The 20,676-nt window shown below is 48.0% G+C and overlaps 1 protein-coding gene across 4 annotated transcripts in view; it reads right to left on the bottom strand.

Annotated features, from left to right (window-relative positions):
• Positions 1 to 20,676, bottom strand: part of Aopep (aminopeptidase O (putative)) — a 286,649-nt gene that overhangs the window by 95,388 nt on the left and 170,585 nt on the right. For 3 of the 4 annotated variants that reach the window (XM_040756128.1, XM_013119352.3, XM_021232027.2), the window contains exons 8-10: positions 9,485 to 9,587; positions 8,509 to 8,616; positions 1,720 to 1,763 (exon numbers count right to left, since the gene is read on the bottom strand). In XM_040756128.1, coding sequence (XP_040612062.1) covers positions 1,720 to 1,763; positions 8,509 to 8,616; positions 9,485 to 9,587 — 255 coding nt within the window. Of the gene's footprint in view, positions 1 to 1,719; positions 1,764 to 8,508; positions 8,617 to 9,484; positions 9,588 to 16,272; positions 20,067 to 20,676 lie in introns of those variants that run through there. The other variant, XM_040756129.1, reaches the window with a different exon arrangement.

The raw sequence follows: 20,676 nt of genomic DNA, 5'->3' as shown, positions 1-20,676 counted from the left end.
TCCACAGAGTGACTCTTAAATTGCTCACAAAGTCCCCCTTCAATGTCTGGATGCCAGCTTTGCTATTAGAGACTATGCTTTCAGGTGTTTATGTTTAGGCGCTAGGACAGGCGTTACAAGACCCACGGTGGAGGCGTCTGGATCTGTAACAGAGGCTTTGTCTTTGTCTAGCAGCCATATGAGGCCAGGTTCCCCCAAATGACCACATCCAACCCTGAGTGTCAGGCAACTTGCACTGAGCATGGGGATAGAAGGTCTCAGGATGGAGCCAGTCCCTGTTGGCTTACACACTGGGGAAAAAGCTACCTCTGGAGCCACAGCTTCCCCAACTCTGGAGCCAGACTTCCACATGGGGGCCCGAGGTACAGACCGGTGATTGGTGTCAGTTTCCTTCAGTTGTCTTACTGGTCAAACAGGGATAAAAACATCACATGCAAAAGAGCGTTGTTCACCCAGGATGCTACTCAGTTGGGTGAGTGCTTGCCTAGCATGCATGAGGGTTTGACTCTCGGCATCACATACGTTATAAGTGGTGATGCACAACTGTGACCCCATGCTCAGGAGGTAGAAGCAGGAGGTTCGGAAGTTCAGGGCCACCCTCAGTGATGCAGGGAGTTTGAGGCTAGCCTGCCATCCATGAGACCCCAAGTGAGGGTGTTGTTCCAAGGATGGAGTAGCATGATAATCAGTGTTGTTTTCTACTAATCTCTCTGATGGTGATTATGAGAACATTAGAGTTGGAGCTGATGACAATGCACATAGACTGTGTGCATTGCTGTGCACAGGACGTGGCTATGCTTTAATGGACACAACAACCATCTCAAATGAGCACCTAGTTTAAACACCGGTATCAACTTTTTAACCCCCGCTATAATACTGTCCACAAGGGTTTAAATGACTTGTTCCAGATTTTGAAATTACAAAGTATGATGGTTAGTTTTAACCACCCAGTCTGCACAGCCCTAGAATCACTTAGGAAGACAGTCTCGATGAGTGAGTTGGCCTGTGGGAATGTCTATAGGAGACTGCCTGACTGCCTTGATTGATGTGGGACAAGCTGGCTAACTGGACACTAAGCATCACTTTTAGCATTCTTTCTGCTCTTGATGATCAATGTGATGTGACCAGCTGTTTGAGGCTCCCGCTGTCTTGACTTTGCCACAATGATAGACCATGACCTGGAATTGTGACTAAAATTAATCCGTTTCTCCCAAGTCACTTTTTGTCAGGTATTTTATCATAGCAACAGATACGCGATGACAATGACAGGAGGCAGCAAAGCTTACCTGCCACCCCAGGCTCTTACGGCACATCTCTGTTCTAGTTAAACGGTATGCTCTTATACAAAACCACACTCATTCTTCTCTGTTGTTTTACTTAATCTGCTTATTGTTTTAAGAAATAAGGCAGGGGCTAGGGTAGCAGTCCCCGACCTTCTCATAACAGCAAGCACTCTACTGTGGGGTCCTCACCTCCATTCTTAGCCCCCGAGTGCCCCTGGCGAGCTTCCTATTCCACACCGAGGGGTCCTGGGTTGTGTATGCCGCCCTGGCCCCAGCCTGGGTTCTGGCCAAGCTGTGACTCTAGAGCTGCACCAGATTCCTTCATGCAGAGAGGAAATCTCAACTGCCTTAAGTTGCAACAGCGGGTCAAACGATGGTAGGACCTTCTCCACATTAAAAGCGAAATGGGGCTCTTGATTCCTATGCTGGTCCTCACCTTTTGTCTTCTGGAACGCTCTCCAGCAGCATTTGAAGGAAATCCTGAAACAAGGAGAAAGCAAACCATGAAAGCTGTCTACCAGTAACTAACTGCCCACCCGTGCCAGCGACCAAGCATTAATTGTTCCAATCACGACATGGGAGAACTGACCCCCTTGAGTTTCCCATGCCTCACGTGAGGTCTTCCTCAACTCCTAGAGGCCCATAACCAACCTGCAAGAGCCAGATGGCCCCAGTCTGACACTGGCCCCCTCTCCTCTACTGTGCCTGTGAAGTTACAGGACATCTAAGGAGTTCACTTGTGTGACAGCACCATGTCACACTTATGCCTTTTCCCAAGCCACACTTTTATTGTGGAACGGTCAAGAGTGGGCTGGAGAAACCCACAGAAACTGCTGACCTGAACAAGTGGGAGCTCATGGACCCCAGATTGATGGCTGAGAGGCCAGCATGGGGCTGATCCAGACCTCCTAAATTTTGGTGTCAGTGAGGAGGCCTAGGCAATCTATGGGGCCTCAAGTAGTAGATCAGTATTTATCCCTGGTGTATGAAAGGACTTTGAGGGACACATAGGGGAGGGCCTAGGCCCTGCCCCAGATTATATGACAGACTCTGGAGATCCCCCATGGAGGCCCTTATCCTTCCTGGGGAGTGGGAGTGAGGATTGGGTTGGGGGCTGGGAGGGCAGGGGAGGAGGGGAGGGAGAGGGAGCTGGGATTGACATGTGAAGCAAGCTTGTTTCTAATTTAAATAAAAAAAAAAAAGCAAAGTGGAATAATTAACCACCCCGTTCAAATTACCCAAGTTGATGTGCTTTGTCCTATCCATCCTTCCTGCTTCCTGATCTACTAAGAAATCCTGAATATCACATAATGTTGTCTATAAATGCTTTGTAAACATCTCTAAAATAAAAGGACTCTGTCAAGAATACCAACAATATCATAGACCTGAAAGTTCAAATAGGAAGGCTTGTTTGTATTCAATTTATACTTTTACTGTGGCCGCCTTTCCCATCCATCAAGTTCTGGAATCCTCAGTGGGCCTTAGCTGGTGTTACCGGACACGGGACATTTAGTTAAATTGTGAGGATGAATGCAATGAGAAGGATAGTCAAAATGAAGACTTAACTGGGCTTTTCTGCTCTGCCTTTTTCTTCGATGAGTGTGAGTGCCAGCGTAAGCATCTCGCCATCTGAGTGTCAGGGGGGTGGGCGGACACACAGGGAGAAAGAGGCAAGCACTAAGCATAACGTTTTTTGCTATTAAACGACAATGAACGGCAAATAGGATCTATATCTGGAGGCTTTTGTTGTTGTTGTTTTTGTTTTGTTTGTTGTTGTTTTTACCTTCCTTTGATGCATAGAGTCTTTTGCTAGGTTAACATTACATGATCGTCTTTTCGTGCAGTAATGGATACAGCTTTGTTTCTTGTTTTTTCTACGTTTGAACAGTCACTTTGTTTCTGAGACAGTTTCTCCCTATGTAGCCCTTGCTGATCTTCCAGATTCAGCCTCCTGAATGCTGGGACTGCTTGGAGGTATGAGCCACAGCGCCTGGTCACCACAGAAGATTTAACAAAGAGAAAACAAACTTTTAGGACATTCATGATAGCCCATGCCTGTAATCTTAGTACTCAGTTGGCAGAGGCAAGAGAGTCAATTGGAGATTGAGGTTAGCTATGTGAATCCCTGCTTTAAAAAAAAAAAAAAGCACAGTACCCGTATATGGGATTCACAAAGATAAATACATTTAAAAAGTTAAAAAAGTGGCCTTTCAAGTAGAAGTTCAAGCGACCACACACTACCAGAGCAGGGGCTGGCTGGGAGGAGCAGACAGACCTTTGCTGCACTGCAGATCTGATGATGGCAGAGAAGAGTGACCACAGCAGTGTGCGTGGCAAGGTCTTCTTTCATCGCACTGAGTCCAGCCGTGACTGCGTGGGCAAACCCAGCCTGTGGCCTTATGGGGTTGGGGGCAGGGGAGGGGGGAGGCTGTCCTTCCAGAGGTGAAGTTCCTCAACACACCACTGTGATTGAAGTCCCCAACACAGACAACTCAACAGGGCAGGGCCTTGAGTTCGCCGTTTCTGAGGCCTGCTACAGCATGGTGGCTGCAGGGGCTCCCACAGTGGTGGCTTGTTCACATGGTGCAGAGGAAGAGGCAGGAAGCAGGGGCTGGGTGGAGCCAGAACAGCTATGGTATGCTAGGCAAGGCCCATGGCTCTCAGGAGCCTGCTTCTGACAACCAGGCTGCTGAGAGGTTCTAAAACATTTGCCACCACTTGGAGACCTGGGAATGGAGGCGGTGAAATGGTAGTAGGCGGTGGCAATTGTTTACCAAATTGTTTACTGACTCACAAATTCATCCACAGTGGACATACAGAGAAAACTTGCTTAGGAAAAAACAACACTATTACGAATGTGAGGGATTATTTTTTCCCTTTGAAGGTCTTGCGTGTGGAGTGAGGGTTCTGCATTTGTGAATGTGGATACCCAGAAATCAGCCGTGGATATCACGTCTCAGGGGCGTCCACTTTGTTGAGAGTGGTTCTCTTGCTTGGCCTAGGCTAGGAAGGCCGGCCAGCGATCTCCCAGAATTTTTTCTGTCTCCTCCTCCTGCGTTTTTAAGAGGTGGCTGGCTTTTGTACATGGGTCCTGGGGATAAGTCTGGACCCTCATGCTTGTACACCAAACACTTTATACCAACTGAGGGTCTTAAAGTCATTATTTTAAAAATTACTGGGACTAATGAAATGGGCTAGTAGTAGAGTATTCGCCTATTATTTAAAAAAAACATTTTGTGAAGTGTGGCATTAGAAATTTATCATGATCTAACTAACAGATCTCCTTGTAAATCACTGTGTTAGCAGATCACTGACTTATTGACAAGATTGTGATTTTTTTTGATTCTTAAAAATCCAAGAACTATAACTATATAATTATCACTCTAATTATTACTTCTTACTAATTTCACCCCATTATGTCTATATAGTACCTACAAACTTATCTCCTATTTTCCTAGTAATTTATGCTCAATTATGTTGGGGCGGGGGAGATGACATTAACTTAATAACAAGGGAGAAGAATTTAATTGCTTGTGAAGCAGGAAATTCAGAGTTAACCTTAATTCTATCCTTTCACATTTTCAAGTTACAACTGGCTTCATAGTCCCTCCCCTTTTGATAGGATGTAAGCACAAGGATCTGGAATTCTGGGTAGATACGGGGTAGTGATGAAGGTCCCCATGAAAATCTCCCCCTCCTCCCTTTTATTTTAAGAAAGATGGTGCCCTGCCTCCTAGTAGGTTACCATTCTGGAGCATCTGCCAATCCCTGCCTCCAAACTTAGACTGGCATGCAGCTCAGCAGCGAGCTGGAGGCTGCCACCCAATGCCAGGTATCACACAGATCAAGCACAACTGGGCATATCCAAGGTGTCCGCTGGCGTCTGTGGTGTGTTTTCTGCACTCGGTATCATCTGAAGTCTCCAAAGCATCTACGTCGGGATGGACTCGGTTGGGTCCTCTCACTCCTATCAGAGACTCAAGTCTAACCCCAAGGCGCCAGCTTCCCTGTCCCCTCTTGTGGGCTGCCATCGCCCTGGGTGGACCTGTGAGAGTTCCAGCCACTGCCTGCTGAGCCAGAGTAAAGTGTGCCCTCGGGAAACTGTCTTCCCTCACCATCTCTGCCGTTCTCTTCTGAGAAGGGAGTGAGGCATTATAATTGGACCAGGAGGGCTCCTGACAACAGGAGTCCCAATGTGCCTTTTTTTTTTTCAGTATGCCTGAAACAAATGAAAACTGAAGGGAGAAACAAAGGTATTGTTTGAGAAGGACTTTTCCTGGAACCTGGAGGGGCGAGAGGCTCCCACCAAGTAAGGAAGTGGAGTTGCCAGCTCCTACTTTCCTAACAAACTGTATGTTAATCAGATCAGTCCCAGACTGCTTGTCTTAACAACACTCAGTTAGCCATTATAAGTTAAAAAAAACTCCATTCTGGCAATTGACTTTCGGATCTACACTCACTGAAATGTAGGTGCATAGAGATTCCATCAGATCAACTTAAGAATGACGTAGGACTAACAGTCTCTATGAGCAGTTTTAGGAATAATCACTGTGGCCATGGCCTGGGAGGAAGAGGACTAAGAATTGAGCCTGCAGGGGAGGGTCACTGTGATCCTGGAAAGAGGACATCAGGAGGGGCTGGAAGGCTAACAATACTGAAATACTGCACAGGGAGTAGAGTTCAAAGGGAAACGGATGGAGAAGCTGAGCAAAAATAACTAGGTACCAGGTAAAAGGAAAAACAATCCACACAAATTGTTTTAATTAAAAAGAAGGAGAAGAAAAGCAAACACATGTCCAACAGCTTCCAAATAAGCAAACTAAAGACAACTGCACTTTAGAATCTAAGACTTAAAAAGCACAGTGAGAAGTGCAGGGAGAAGGAATAACGTGAAACCATGCACACCAGGGCCAGCAGGATGGCTCGGCAGGTGAAGAAGCTTGCTGCCAAGCCTTGGGACCTTAGTTCAATACCCCAAACCTACATAGTAGAAGGAGAGAACAGACTCGTACCACGGTCCACTATATTCCACACCCAAATATACATATGCAGACCCTCTCTCTCTCTCTCCCCCTCAATGTAAAACAATTCTTTAGAATAATCAGGCATTCCCACTCACTTTTAGTTAAATCACAGAAGTCAAAGACGAAAATGTCTTCTGCCATCTACATGATATAAACAGGGAGAAGCAGGCAACTTTCACAAGTTTCACGGTGATGATTAATGCTAGAAGGCAGCTGAGCAATATCTATCAAGTTCCAGGGAATGAATACGCAGGCCAGGAATATTTAAACCCAGCTATTTTGTGATTTAAACGCAGACAAGAGACACACATTCCCAGCCAGTAAGGACTCAAAAACCACACAACCCAGGAAGCTGCAACTTGAACATCAATTTGATAATGAAAATGAGCCAACAAAGAGCTGAATCAAAATAAAATATTCATGAATCTAGAAGCATGGTTAGGTGGTGGTGGCAATACTAAAATCCTTTATGCTGGCAAAGCAACCCTTAGTGATATGACAGTAACAACTAAAATTGTGAGGACTGAGGAAATAATGGAAACATAGTCTTTCCTACTTCCTCCCTAAAGAACAAACAAACAAACCACCCCCCCCCAAAATAAAACATCACTTCTGTTCTTGGCTTTTGAGACAGGTCTCATTTTGGTCTTGGGTGGCCTGGAACCTGCTTTGTAGCCAGGCTGGACTGGAACTCCAGGGATTACAGCCATGTACATGCTCTTCCCTAGGAGCAAGCATGACAGGAAATCATGCTTGGAATCACAGTAGCACATCGGTAGCGGTGCTTCCTGTCAGAACTCCCTCGCACTGGCTATTACAACCTCAGACTCTTCACTTCAGTCTCCTTTCCACTAAAATTGGGTAGATGAAATCTTAAAAGCACATACAAGCCAGGAGGCAGGAGGATTAGAGAGAGCAAAGACTAGCCTGGGTTGCAGAATAAAACCTTTTCTCAAGAAAGCAAAGTAAAGAATGACAACAGCAGCAAGAGCGGAAATGGACAAAAGCTGACAAGCACATGGAGACATCAGTGAGGATGTAGAGGCAGGCGCTGCTACAGAGCAGTGTGGGCTTCTAGGGATTCTGATCAAAGAATTAGCCTTGTCATGGCTGGGGAGTCATCTCAGCTGGCAAAGCACATTCCACGAGGACCCGAGTTCCGCTCTCCAGCACCCTGTAAAAAGCCAGTGTGGAAAGACGGGACGTTTCCAGAGACACATTTTTACTTTACGTATATTTAACCATAAAATTTGAGCAAAATGTAAGTTTTCTAAAGGCATGCAGGCCCCTGCGCTGGCTCAGGAGTAGGTAATGGCACTTGAAGCTTAAGCCTTGTGACTCAAGTTCAGTCCTGAGACCCACAAGGGAAAAGGAGAGAGCATGTTGCTCTCTGACCTAAAATCTCTCTCTCTCTCTCTCTCTCTCTCTCTCTCTCTCTCTCTCTCCCTCTCCCTCTCTCTCTCTCCCCCCTCTCACAAAATAAATAAATAAACAAATAAAGCAATATAAGAATACTGTTCAACCGAGTAAAATGGCATAACCACTTAAATCAAAGAATTTTTGTTGCTGTTTTTTGCATTGTTTGTTTTGGTGCGTGTGTGTGTGTGTGTGTGTGTGTGTGTGTGTGTTATGTGCACATGTGTGTAAGTGAGCATGCCTGCATGTCTGGAGGTCATAGTGTTTGGTGTATTCCTTTAACACTATCATCCTTGTTCCCTAGAGATGAGGTTTTTTCCCTGAACCTGGATTTTGATTTTTGCTGCTGGACTTGTGGCCAGTAGGTCCTAGTGATTCCCCTGTCTCCGTGACCCCTCATGCTGTGTTACAGGTGTATGTGGGATCAGATATGGCTGTGTGGGTGCTGGGGACTGAACTCCAGTTTTCAAGCTTGCACGGTAAGTGCCCTGAGCTGCTGGCCAGGATGAATCTGAGGTGGCAGCATCAGAAGTAGAAAAGCTCATCCAGATGACTCCAGCAGGACTGCTTATATGGTGCTGAAGAGCTGGAGGCCACAGCAGCTCCCTCTACTACCAGGAGGTCACATTCCCCAAACATGCATCCTTCGAGTCCACGTCACTAACCTCCTTCTCCCAGTGAACATAACTAAATTCTCTACTCTGCAGCGTGGACACAACCTAATCCCCAGATGCTGCAGCCTCTCCACTTGTGTGCAGGGAGTTCACCAGGATCCCATGAATTACCTGAGAAAGAATCAACTTCCCATGAAACAGGTGTACAAATTTTCTTAAAGCTGAAAAATAACTGTCCTTCCCAAGTGTTCTGGCTAGGAATCGAAGAAGGAAGTAGCCCTGGGAGAAGAAAGGAGACAGACAGACAATAAACTGGCATCGGGGGTCACTGTAAAATGGCTTACATTAGTGCAATGCACTAGTGCACCCGGAACTTGCTGCCTTCTCTGGCTCAGGTGTTTTTCACATTCTGACCAGGGGAGCTGGGCTTGGAAATGCAGGGTGGACTTCAGAGCCCTCGGCAACTTTGCTAATGCCATGGCCACCTCTGCTTGGACTCCGCAGGGGAGGAGAGGCCGAGAGCGTTCATATCAGGTGCAGGGGTGTCTTCGGTTCTGGTCTCTTCTCATCTGCAGCAGGGACCTGGGCTCGCTCTGGTTGGGTCCTCCTGAACAGGACCTCGTTCAGAGGCTTTTGGAGCTGGCCTGTGAATACTCAGTCTAAGCTCACTGAGATGTCATTGCACAGGTGGAGACCCTTTCTTTTGCCTCAGCCATGTTACTCATCTTGTTCAGCTCGGTGGCCTCAGGAGTGCCGTGCTGTAACAAATGGCAGTAGCCAAACCTGCATAAGACCGAACCAGGCACCCTGAATGTGGGTATCAGTCGGGGGGGGGGGGCTTGGGCAATCTGTGGGGCTACTGGCCATGGAACCATTCCCTGTGGAGGGATTCTCTCTCAGCCTAGATGCATGGGGAGGGCCTAGGTCAGACTCTGTGACAGACTCTGATGATCCCCCTGGGAGGCCTCACGCTCCCTGAGGAGTGGATGGGGGAGGGTGGGATGGGGAGACGGTGGGAAGAGTGGGAGGACAGGAGGGAGAGGGAGCTGGGATTGGTATATAAAGTAAGACTGTTTTTAATTGAAGTAAAAACTAATTGAAAACAAACAAACAGAACACAAATGGCAGTAGCCATCGGCATATGTACCTTTAAGTAGTGAACCTGCATGAAGCCTTTCTCGGGATTGAGTCCATGCTTGACAACAGATGCACCTGAAGCGCTCACAAGGCCAGTCTCCTCCTTGTTGGGTCTAAAACGACACGGTGGTCACTTGTCTAAGGACGGTGCATTCATACCCATTACCTCCCATCTCTTATTTTCAAACTTGTACAACCGGGCCTTCCTTCCTTCGGCTCAGCGGTTCCAGGTATAGTCGAAGACAGTTTACATTACAAACTCACACACTCAGCAAGAAGGATTTATACTCAGTCTGGCAAACTGAGGTTGGTTACTGGCAATATTTTATGGTACCTTATCCAAGATGAAAGCCTGCCAGTCCCTCCAGGAATCTTAAGCTCCAGTATGAATTATTTATCAGTGTAAACCCTTTATTGGTGAGAAAGCTGGGCTGGGAGACGCAGTGGCCAGTGTAGCTCACTTGGTAAAGTTATGAGTGAGTGTGTGTGTGAGTGTGTATGTGCGTATGTGTATAAGAGGTGTATGTGTGTGTTTGTGTACGTGCATGTTTGCATGTGTATAAGAGGTGTATGTGTGTGTTAATTGTGGAGAGCCCTAGTGTTCCCTTCTCAGGATCTACATTTAATAAGTAAGTCCCCTTTAGGACATATCTACATCCTGAATCTACTTGAGAAGCATAAAACAAGCACAGGAAAGGTCCTAAGACCCTCTTGTTTTGTGGACAGGCAGGGACATTAGTGATGACATACTCACTTCATAAATGAGGTCTGTACCCAGGGTGTGATGCCTTGCTGTGGGCTTGTGGTGTCGTGTAGATTAAACCATGTCTCATCCAGAAGGGTACTTCTCACTACATACTCGTTTTTAACTCATTTTTTTTTAAACTTCCCTTTCTTAAAATGAAATAAATCCTTTGTGGCTCTTCACACAATGAAGCCTTAAGAAAAGCTAAGGTTGAAATAAGTGACAGAAGGTGTGTGTAGCTTTCTGGGCCTCCTGGGCAAACACTGAAGATTGTGTTAATGCCAGGTGAGCGAGAAATGACAAGAGGGCCAGCACAGCAGAAAGATGAGGCTTCATCTGTAAAGGTGGAGAGGCAGAGTGCCAGGCAGAGGGATCTGTGCAAGATGGTTGGTCACCAACCTTCTTTTTTGTCTTCTTCTGTGACTGTCGAGGTAAGTCTCTCTCACTGTGTTGGCTCTGGCTGGCCCAGAACCCATCTGCTGGTGGGGGGGAGGCATACCACCTCACCCAACTTAGCCTTTCTTCCTATTATCTATTACTCACTACAAGGTTGCAGAAGCTCTCTAATCTTCAATTTGTTAACTAGTAAAATGGAAGTAATTCTACTTATATCTCTAGATCCTGTGCAACCCCTCCCAACAAGGGTGATGGATATGATAGTTGCTTCTTCAATATACTAAGATATTCCAAGTGCTTTACAAAGAGAATCCCTCAGTCAGTCCTAGTGGAATATCCCAGAACACAGTTCTAGCAGACACAGGGCTCAGAACCAGCAGATCCCTGAAGCAAAGGCCGTTAAGAATGAGCAGCCATAGGGACTGACCCAGGGCTTCAATTTGTCTCCTGCATCCCTAGCTCATTTACATGAACACACTCTAGAATCACCCATTCCTTTTGTTCTCACGAGTCCACTAACACACATCAGCTCAGATCTCTGTTCTCAAGACCAGGTGACTGACTGTTTGAATGAGGAAAGGCATAGTAGCTTTGCCAGGGAAATCCCGTCACCCTTCTTGGGGAGGAACAGCTTCTCAAGAGGCCACATGAACTCATATTGGGCTGCCCAGGCCCTGTGGAGAAGGCTAACTTCAAGGTTCATATGGTGTAGTGGCATCTTGCCTTGCCAGTGAACTTGTGGTGGTAGCCACGCCCTTTTGGCATGGTTTCAGGTGCAGATGCGGCCCCTCTTATATAAGGTAGAGGAGGGGCTGGATTTCTTGGGCTGCCGAGAGCATCGGAAGGGCAGAGACTGCATCTTCTGGAGCAGGAAGAGCGCGGCAGCTACTTACTCCTATCTGTGTAAGTGCTTCCCTAATAAACACCTATTTCTCATTCATCTTGGGTCTGGTGGACTCATTTAAGACCCGCCTTCAGTATGGTCTTGAGCTTGGGACTGAGGCCACTGAGGGGGAGGAGACAAGGTGATGCAGACCTCTATTCATAGGCTGGCTTCCAGCTCCTGTTTTTCCCTTTGGCTAAAAATGTCCTTCCATAAAGCCCTCTCTGAAAATCTCTTCTTCCCCCCTCTCCAAACGGATGGTTATTTAGGAAGCCCTTTCATGCTGACAGCATTCCCATCAGGCACACAGGTCCTCAGAGGTCCCTGTTAAAGTAGACAGAGAGCTAGGGCAAGCAGGGCATGGGCAAGCTCTGCCAGAGTCGGGAGGAGGTTTTCCTGAGGAAAGACACCCCAGCAGAGACCATGAGCTGTCTCGGGGACACCTGCCACGTGTTCACAGAGCCAGCTCTGTGCAGATGCAAGCACAGCAAAAGCAGGAACCAATCCAGGTCTGCCCCTCACAGTCACACAGAGGACGCTCACACCCACCAGGAGCACATACAGATGCACCTTCCCACTGCTTCTCAGAAGTCTAGAACCCAGCAACAAGGAGCTCTGGCTACAGATGGGAATAGCAGGAGCCTTAGGGAGGGTGAACGAGGCTAAAAGGAAGGTTTCTGAGATGATCACAGACTGTTTCTGTGTGGCTAAAGAGTACAACTCGCCTGAGTGATCTAGCAAAGATGGGTGCATTCTATTGCATGTGTTTTATTTCTATTTAAAGCTGAGGAGAAGCTGAGCATTTGGATGAATGTCTGAAATCCCGATACCTTAGAGGCTGCGGCGGGAAAAGAGGAAAAGTCTGAGGCCAGTCAGAGCTACAAAGTGAGGTTCTATTTCAGCAAACCCCAACCAAATAAACGAAACCCTAAAAGGGAAAAAAAGAGTTGCAGATAAAACAGTACCCACTTTCCCCCTCAGATCAGGGGACAGGAGTGTACAAAGGTGTTTGCTGCTTTTGTGCATAAACACAGGACTGGGGCATGAGATGAGGACAGCGGCTGGGGGAAGAGCCGGGGTGGGGGAGCTTTTGCTTCTCTTGCAGCAGCCGAAAGCTGTGACGACTGCTGCATTTCCACCCGCTTACTCTCCTCTTGCAGATGGCAGCGGGAACTGTATGAGCCACCTCACAACCGGGAGACAGTGAGCCAGTGCACCCAGAGACTAGCAGGGAATAAACCAAGGCAAAACTCTGCCCGCATGGTAGCCCTGACTATCTGCCTTCTGGCTGCTGCTTGTGAGAGAGACATAAGCACCACCTGTTGAGGCCACCTTCCTTTACAGTCCATCGCCCGCACTCAGACTCACAGGTGATGGGCGGGAAGCTGGCACGGTGCTACCAGCAGCGCGGCCTGGGTGAGGGCCAGGCTGTGTGTGCCGTCCACTCTGCCATGCAGGCATGTGCTCTTCCCTCACAAGGGCCTGGTTGTAGGGATGCCCAGTAGAGCTGGAGAAACAGATGCCCAGAGAGGAACTCAAAGCTGGTCAGCAGCCCGTCAGAACCCAGGCACAGGCTGCACTGCAGGGCTTCCTTGAGGGTCAGGTCCCCACCCAGCTCTGCAAAACCCTCGGGGGAGACCCAGAGACCCACCATTTTCCTTCCTGGAAGCTTTGTTTCCTCACTGCGAGTCTACGGTGAAGCTCACACAACTGAAACCACTATGTAAGAGCAAGTGCTCACTCCTTACCCGACTTGCATGGAATGCGGGTGATCAAGTTACCAAGGTCGTCCAGGCTCAAATGCTCCTCCTGGTTTCTGTTGTACCTGGCACCAAATACGGCAGCTGAGGTGAACATGACCTTCCTTACCTCTGCCCTGCGTCTCCTGCACTCTCGCAGAAGCCATCTGGCTGTTTCCTGAATGACAGTGGTATCTGACGCACAGGGATACCATTTAGAAGGGGGCACCTTAGGAGAGGCCTGGTTCTTCCAGGTTGTGACCAAGGGTGAAAGTGGCCCAACTGCCTCTGTGAGGTGCTCAGACAGTTAGGTGTCTGGCTCTGTCTGCCCTGCCCAGCTCATGTAGATCATCTACCAGCATGCCGTCTTCTGCTTGTGGGTACCGGCTGCCAGTTGCCTCTGTGTGCTCGCTGGCCCCTGTCTCTTTGTCAACGGCAGCCACCACAACGAAGAGCAGACCTTCATTTACACCCTGACAACGAGGAAGTGAAAGTCCGTCCAAGAATGAAACTGGCCTCAGGTACCATCTGAACTCCACAGGCACCACGAAAACCAACAGGGGATTACACGCAGGTTAAGCGTTTGGCCAGGAACACCGCCTCTGACATGCACAGACCCATGAAGCAGAGCTCCGTCGCCAGCAAAACCAAGAGAGAGTGACTATTGAGACGGCTCGCCATGAGCATGGGCTGAACCCCGGTGCCCACACAAGTGCCGGGTAGGAGGTGGAGACGGAGGGCATGCTGGAGAGACTGGCCAGAACAGGGAGATCCTGCCTGGATGCATAAGGCGCAGAGGTCAGAGAAGACAGCTGCAGACATGTGGTCAGGTGCCTGCGCATCTGCTAATGTACCGACACCATGCACACCATACATGCCCAAGACACACAGGCAAAGGGGACCACAGGGACTCTGGCACCTCAGGGAGCTACAGGATCCAGGACAGCTGAGCCACAGCTCCTCCTGTACCAAGCTTCTCTTGTTATGAGGACACATTCTGATCCACACAGAGAATATTGGCTGGACCTTCCTCAGACAAGCCAAACCTCAGAAAGGTGTGGCTGCCATCGAGCGCATCACTGCGGCAGGCTGGGGCGTAGGGACACAGGAAACTTAAGTCTAAAATTCTTCCAAAAAATAAAAACAGGGCTGGAAAGATTGTCCACTTGGTACAGTGCTTGGCCTTGCATACATGAGGACCTGAGTTCAAGCCTCAGAACTCACAGGGGAAACCCCAGTGTGGTGGTGCTTCCTCACAACGCCAGTGCTGCGGAAGTGGAGAAAGGTGGATCCCCGGGATGCCCCAGTCGGTCAGTCTAGCCGACCTGGCCAGGCCGGGGACCGCGTCAGTCATCTGTTTTCCATGCTGAACAAAACAGTCTTCCATTTTTGTTTTCTGCCTTCTCTAATTTTTATAATTTAAAAAATGTTTTGTTATTAATGTGTATCTGTGTGGGAGAGAGTGAGCACCATATCCTACTCAGACCACCAGACCATCATATCTGTTTGACCCCTGTTTTTGGAGGGTAGGAACAGGGCTTGAACTCCAGCAGCACACAGAGATCAACATGAGGTCAGAGGAAGGACAGGAAGGCCCCAGCCTGACTTGAGGAAGAGCAGATGGCCCGGAGGTGGAGGGGCGGAGGTGGAGGGGCGGTGCACCCTCAGCATGAGGTACAGGAGGTAGGGATGTGGGGAACACCTCATTTTCAGCCTGGCACACACTGCAGGACCAGTGGCTGGGAGCTATGCGCCCGACTATGATCAACATCTCATGCTATCCACAAACATCCGGTGCTAAGACCCTTGACACAGCACCGCCAGGGAGAGAAATTACCAAAACACCCAATGATTGACGCATGCTCGGGGCCAGTGGCAAGACATACTGTAGCACATGCACAGCTTTTCAAAAGGGCTGTTGAGCATTAATAATTGGGAAAACAGCCAGGGTTACATTCAGAGGGAAATGAGAAGACGCACTGTGCTTTATCACACAGGAGTGACAGCTTTCATTCCAGTGATCCCTGCAGAGATTCTGAGCACCCAATACCAGAAATGGCCCCTGGGTCTCATCCAGGCCCAAGGTCACCCAGTGCTTCCTGCCCTGATTTCATTTTCTATCTCCTCCTCAGACAATCACTGGTTAACTCAACTGGCATCCAGGGTTGTTATGCAAGTAAAGAATGTTCCTTGGCTTCCATTAATCCTTAAAAGTTTCTAGACTAACAAAGGTTACCATTAAAAAAAAAGTGCAGTTCGTGCTGGATATAGTGGGGGAAACTGAGGCAAGAGGACTTCTGCAAGTCTGAGGTAATCCTGGGCTGCAGAATGAATTCCATGCCACCTGAACAACAGAGTGAAGTCCTATCTCAAAACCAAAAACCCAGGAGCTAGAGAGATGGCCCGGCAGCGAAGAGCGCTTGTGCACTCAGGAGAACTGGAGTCTAGATCCCAGCAGCCACATATCAAGCCTGGCCTCTCTACATGCTTGTAATCCCAGCTCTGAGGAGAACTGAGGCAGGAGGATTACTGGGGCATGTTGGCTTCCAGCCTAGCTGAGAAAACCAGAAAACATGAACTCCACGTGCAGGGAGAGGCTCTGCCACCAAGAAATATTTGGGGGCATGATAAAGGACAAACGGTGGCTTCTTCTGGACTCTATACCCATGCATCCGCACCCCCACAATACAATGAATGAATGAATGAACAATAATGAATGAATGAATAAATAAGTCTTAAAACAAAAGGCATATCAAGTAGCTTTTAGCATATTCATATGGTAGCGTAACCACCACCAGTATGTAATTCTAGAGTATTCTTCATCACTCCAGAAAGGAAACCTATAGTTAATGACAATTCCTTTTCAATAACTCAACCTTTGATGTCATTAGTCTATGTACGTCTGTAGATTTGCTTAGACAGTTCACACAAAGGGACTCACACAAACGCGCGCGCGCACACACACACACACACACACACACGCACGCACGCACGCACACACACACACACACACACGCACGCAGGCAGGCTTTTATGTCTGTTTCCTTCACAGCGTACTGTTATAAAGGTTCATGTGACATGCTCTAGCAGGTGTCGATACCTCATTCCTTCTTATTGTTGACTAATGATCCACTTCATGAATCTAACACATTCTGTTTATCTAAAAGTCTGTCTTGGCCAGAGGCCAGGATGTTTAGGGGTGATGGTGCTGGTTACTATTCTCATTTTGTGTTTTTATTTTCTTTGCATGGCTACCTGGAAGCTATGCATCATCAGCCATTTCATTGGTCTTGAATGTGTATGCCAAAACTGTAGTCCAGAAAGCAGGACAGAGAGGCACATGGACACCTTATGGGGACTGAGGTCCAGCCAGATAGACTGCCTTAGCCCACCAAAGCGTCACTAGCCACAAGACAAGAGCTCCCAGTGCAACCAATGCGGATGGTCGTGTGTCCCCCCATGCTCTGAATTCTTTGAAGCCTCTGCAAAATGGTTCTGACTCTGTAATGCCCAGGGAGAAGGGCCTCTGGCTGGGATGTGGTACTGTAGAACCAGAGGAGGGAGCACCCAACAGTGGTCACCACCTTCTGATTCCAGATTGTGGATTATGGTGTAGCCAGGGGCTTCCAGTTCCCGCTGCTTTAACTTCCCAGCCCTGACAGACTGTACTCAGGTCCCGAGTGAGAACAGACCCATTCGACCTTAAGTTGCCTTTGTCAAGAGTATTTCGCTGCTGGCTGGTGGTGGTGCGCACCTTTAATCCCAGCACTAAGGAGGCAGAGGCAGGCGGATCTCTGAGTTCGGGGCCAGCCTGGTCTACAGGGCCTGTTCCAGGACAGCCAGGGCTACACAGAGTGACCCTATCTCAAGAGTATTTTGCCAAAGCATCAAGGAAGGAAAGTAGAGCAGCTGCCATAAACATTTGTGCACAAGCTTTTGCTTATAAACCTTACTGTGTGGTTTCCTCTTAGGTTTACACCCAAGAGTAGAACTGCAGGGTCACACAAGCCCTTCCTCCTCCCTAGGAGTTGTCCTGTCATCTTCACACTGTGGGGTGGGTTCCAGTTCTCCAAATCCTCGTGAATACTTGTTATCCTGTCTGTCTTCTATAGCAGTCTCAGTGAGTGTGGAATGATACTGCCTTCTGGTGCTGACTTGATTTGTCTGATGGCTTAATAAGTATAGCAAGCATCTTTTGTGTGATTTGTCAGCTGAATATACTCTTTGGAGAAACATTCCCCCATTTTTCAGTTGGGCTGGGTCTTTTTTCTTTAATACTCAGTTGCGTGTTTCCATCCTCTCACTGAGTATGTGATTTGTCAATCCTGTCTCCTCCTCTGCTTGCTGGGGCTGAGCCTGGGTCTTGTGCAGACTAAGCAAGTCTCTACCACTGAGACACAGCACAGCCCCCAACTCTAACTCTCCTGAGGGAATCCTTTGAAATGGGGGCTTTTAACCTTGTTAAGTTCAATTTACCAGTTTTCTCTCTTTTGGCTACTTTCATTTCCTAACTACCACTTAGTACAAGGTAACGAACATTCATAGTTGCATTTTTTTTCCTGATAGTTTTGAAGCCTTAGCACTTCCTGTTGTGAGTGGTTTGAATAGTAAGGTGGGTTACATTCCTTTGCACTCGGACAGGCATTGCCAGGGCACCACCACTCACGGAAAACGCTGGTGTCTCCATGCCAACCAGCCATCATTCAAACATCCCTTGCTCTACATGTCCATCTCTTGACAGCACCATACAGTTTTAATTACTGGGTCTTTGTAGCAAGTTCTGAAACCAAGAAGCATAAATTCTCCAACTCTGTCGCCCTCTTCGGGGTTGTTCTGGTTCTCCAGGGTCCCCAGGTACTTCCACGTGAAGTTTACGGTCGCCTTGTTTATATTTACAAGGAGACAGCCAAGATTTTGAGAAGCCCATGCTGGGTCCACAGGTCAGGTAAGCCCGGGCGGTGCAGCTGTTCCGAGACGTTTCTCAGACGAGCCATTTCCATATATTCTGGCCCTTCGTTTCTTCCACGGCGCACTGTAGTTTCTGGTTCTCGGGTTCTGTGGTTCTTTTGTCAAATTTATTCCTAAACCTACCTCTTTGATGTTATCATACATTATTGTTTTCTTGTGTTATCTTCAGACCCCTCATAACTAATATACAGGAACAACCAAGCTTCGTGCCTTCATCTACCACCTCCTCGTATACTGAGTTTGCTCATTCTCTCTAATACTCTTGGGATGATTCCTCAGGATTCCCTCTGCAGAGGATGATATCCTATACAAGTCTAAGCTTTTCTCCTTTAGCTTTCATTTTCACCCTGGGTGCCCCTTAATGCACGTGTATGCCTTACTGCCCTGGCTGACACCTTGGGCACACTGACGACCCCAAGTCCAGTCCTCCCTCTGTCTCTTTTTACTCCCCAGTCAGTGACTTGAAGGAGGCGGCAAAGGGAGACTGTCAGACTAGATTGTAGAATGTGGCGGCCCTGTCCTCCTCCACCATGTCTTTGCAGCAGGCTGGTGGAATACTTGCACAGTTTTTGTTAGCTGTTTCTGGATCAAAATTACTGACCAAAATACAGACTGAAAGGTAGGAAATGGGGCATGGGGAGTAAGCATGCATTCTGTGAAACCAAGTCAACCAGGGGTTCACCAGAAAGTACTGGCCGGCTAAGGTCTCTTCTGAATGGCTGAGAACAAACAAGGATGCACTCACTGTGTGTCGAGTCTGCTCTGACCGGCAGCATAGCGTGAGAGATCCTCAAGAGGGGGTCAATAACGAGCAAATCACTGCAGACTGATGCATGAATGACTTTGGGGAAACATCTCATGGGCTAACAGTATAATACTGAATCAGTGCTATACAGGCAGCCATATGAATGCATACTTGTAACATTTATTTCCTGACTATTCACAAGGAAACACTAGCAGTGCTTATCTTACCACCGGGATTTGACTATTATGAACTTTTAAAATCAAAGTTTACTTTTTGAGCTTATAGTTTAATGATGTCATGCTCCCCTTTTCCTTTCTTCCCTCTACACCCTCCCTTATCACCCTTCCCCTGCTCCCTTTCAAACTCGTGACTTCTTTTCTTTGTTGTTGTTGATGGGGGGGGTAGTGGTGGCATGTGTGTGTGTGTGTGTGTGTGTGTGTGTGTTCCTAAATACATAGCATTATGAACTTGCATTTGGAGGGGAGAAGAACTATGGCTAACTAGGCAGTGACCCTGGACCGCCTTACTTCTTGATGGTCTCTATAGCAAAAGATACCACAAAAATAAAACACTCGTGGTGCTGTAGAACCAGTGACCGGCAGAGCTCTAGCTCCTCCTTCATAAATCCTCCGTGAAGAGTAACCAGGGAGTGCCCACCCCAAAATGAAGACATGGGGTTGAGTTCAATTAGGCATGGCATGTCTTACACCTTTGTTGTTTAAGAGAGCCAGTAGAGAGAGTGCCTCCCACAGGAAATGGAATTTGAGTAGGCAGCTGGGAGACACAGCAAGTCTCTGGAATGGGAAGGGGCAGACAGTTGTTCCGGGCAAGCTGACAGCCCTAACATTTTTCAGAGGCCTAGCTGGCCTGCTCATACATGAGGTTCAAATGTGGCAAACCAGGTGTGGCGATGGGGAGAGGGCCTGAGGTTGGCGGGAACAGGGCAGGGATCCTCCGGAAAGGCACAGGTCAAAGCTGTAGTCAGAGGCTCAGGGGTAGAAACTCCTTCCTTCTCGGGATCCTGGAAAGACTGGGCGTGTAGGCCAGAGAGCTCCATGGAGCCTAGCAGAGGCGACACCAGGGTGGTCCTCTTGAGAAGTCAGATCAGCATGGGCTCTGGGAAGACAGGAGGATTCCCACAGGTCTCAGAGACGCTGCCAGTTCTGTTTATATCTCAGGCCGTTGGTTTGAACATCTTAGTTCCAACTCCAGATTCCCCACTTTAATCCTCGCATTTTTATTTTGTAACCAGACATTCTTGCACTTAAAAAAATGTTCTCTTAAGTCTTAGGAATTTTACTGTTTTACATTTCAGCCAGTTCTGCTTACCAGGAAAGCCATTCCAGAGGAACATGCAGCAAGACCCCTTGTATGGCCCCAGGGGAGGTGGGGGCAGAGGTGAAGGTGCCACATCCTCTGCTTCTGCCACATTTGGCAACCATGTACCAGGTGCTATGGCCGTGCGGGATGGCACCTAACACACACTAAGCATTAACTTGGACCTAAGACATCGTCACTGTTTGTCTCACATCCAACACACTGGTGGTGCTTCAGGAGTCCAGTATCTACATGTTGTAAATGATTTGAATGTATTTTCTGCCTTTCCTTCTCACATTCACTTCTACAGGAGAAACTGGACAGAGCTATTAGCCTGCTGTATGCCTGTAGACTGAGGTTAGCGCGGTAAGCAGTCCTCAAGTCTACGGAGCAGACAGAAGTGACAAGA

Source organism: Mesocricetus auratus, unplaced genomic scaffold (genome assembly GCF_017639785.1).
Source record: "Mesocricetus auratus isolate SY011 unplaced genomic scaffold, BCM_Maur_2.0 Super-Scaffold_100013, whole genome shotgun sequence".
NCBI classification, from domain to species: Eukaryota; Metazoa; Chordata; class Mammalia; order Rodentia; family Cricetidae; genus Mesocricetus; species Mesocricetus auratus.
The sequence above is the reverse complement of the archived record's forward strand: the minus strand, read 5'-3'. Positions and strand labels throughout refer to the sequence as shown.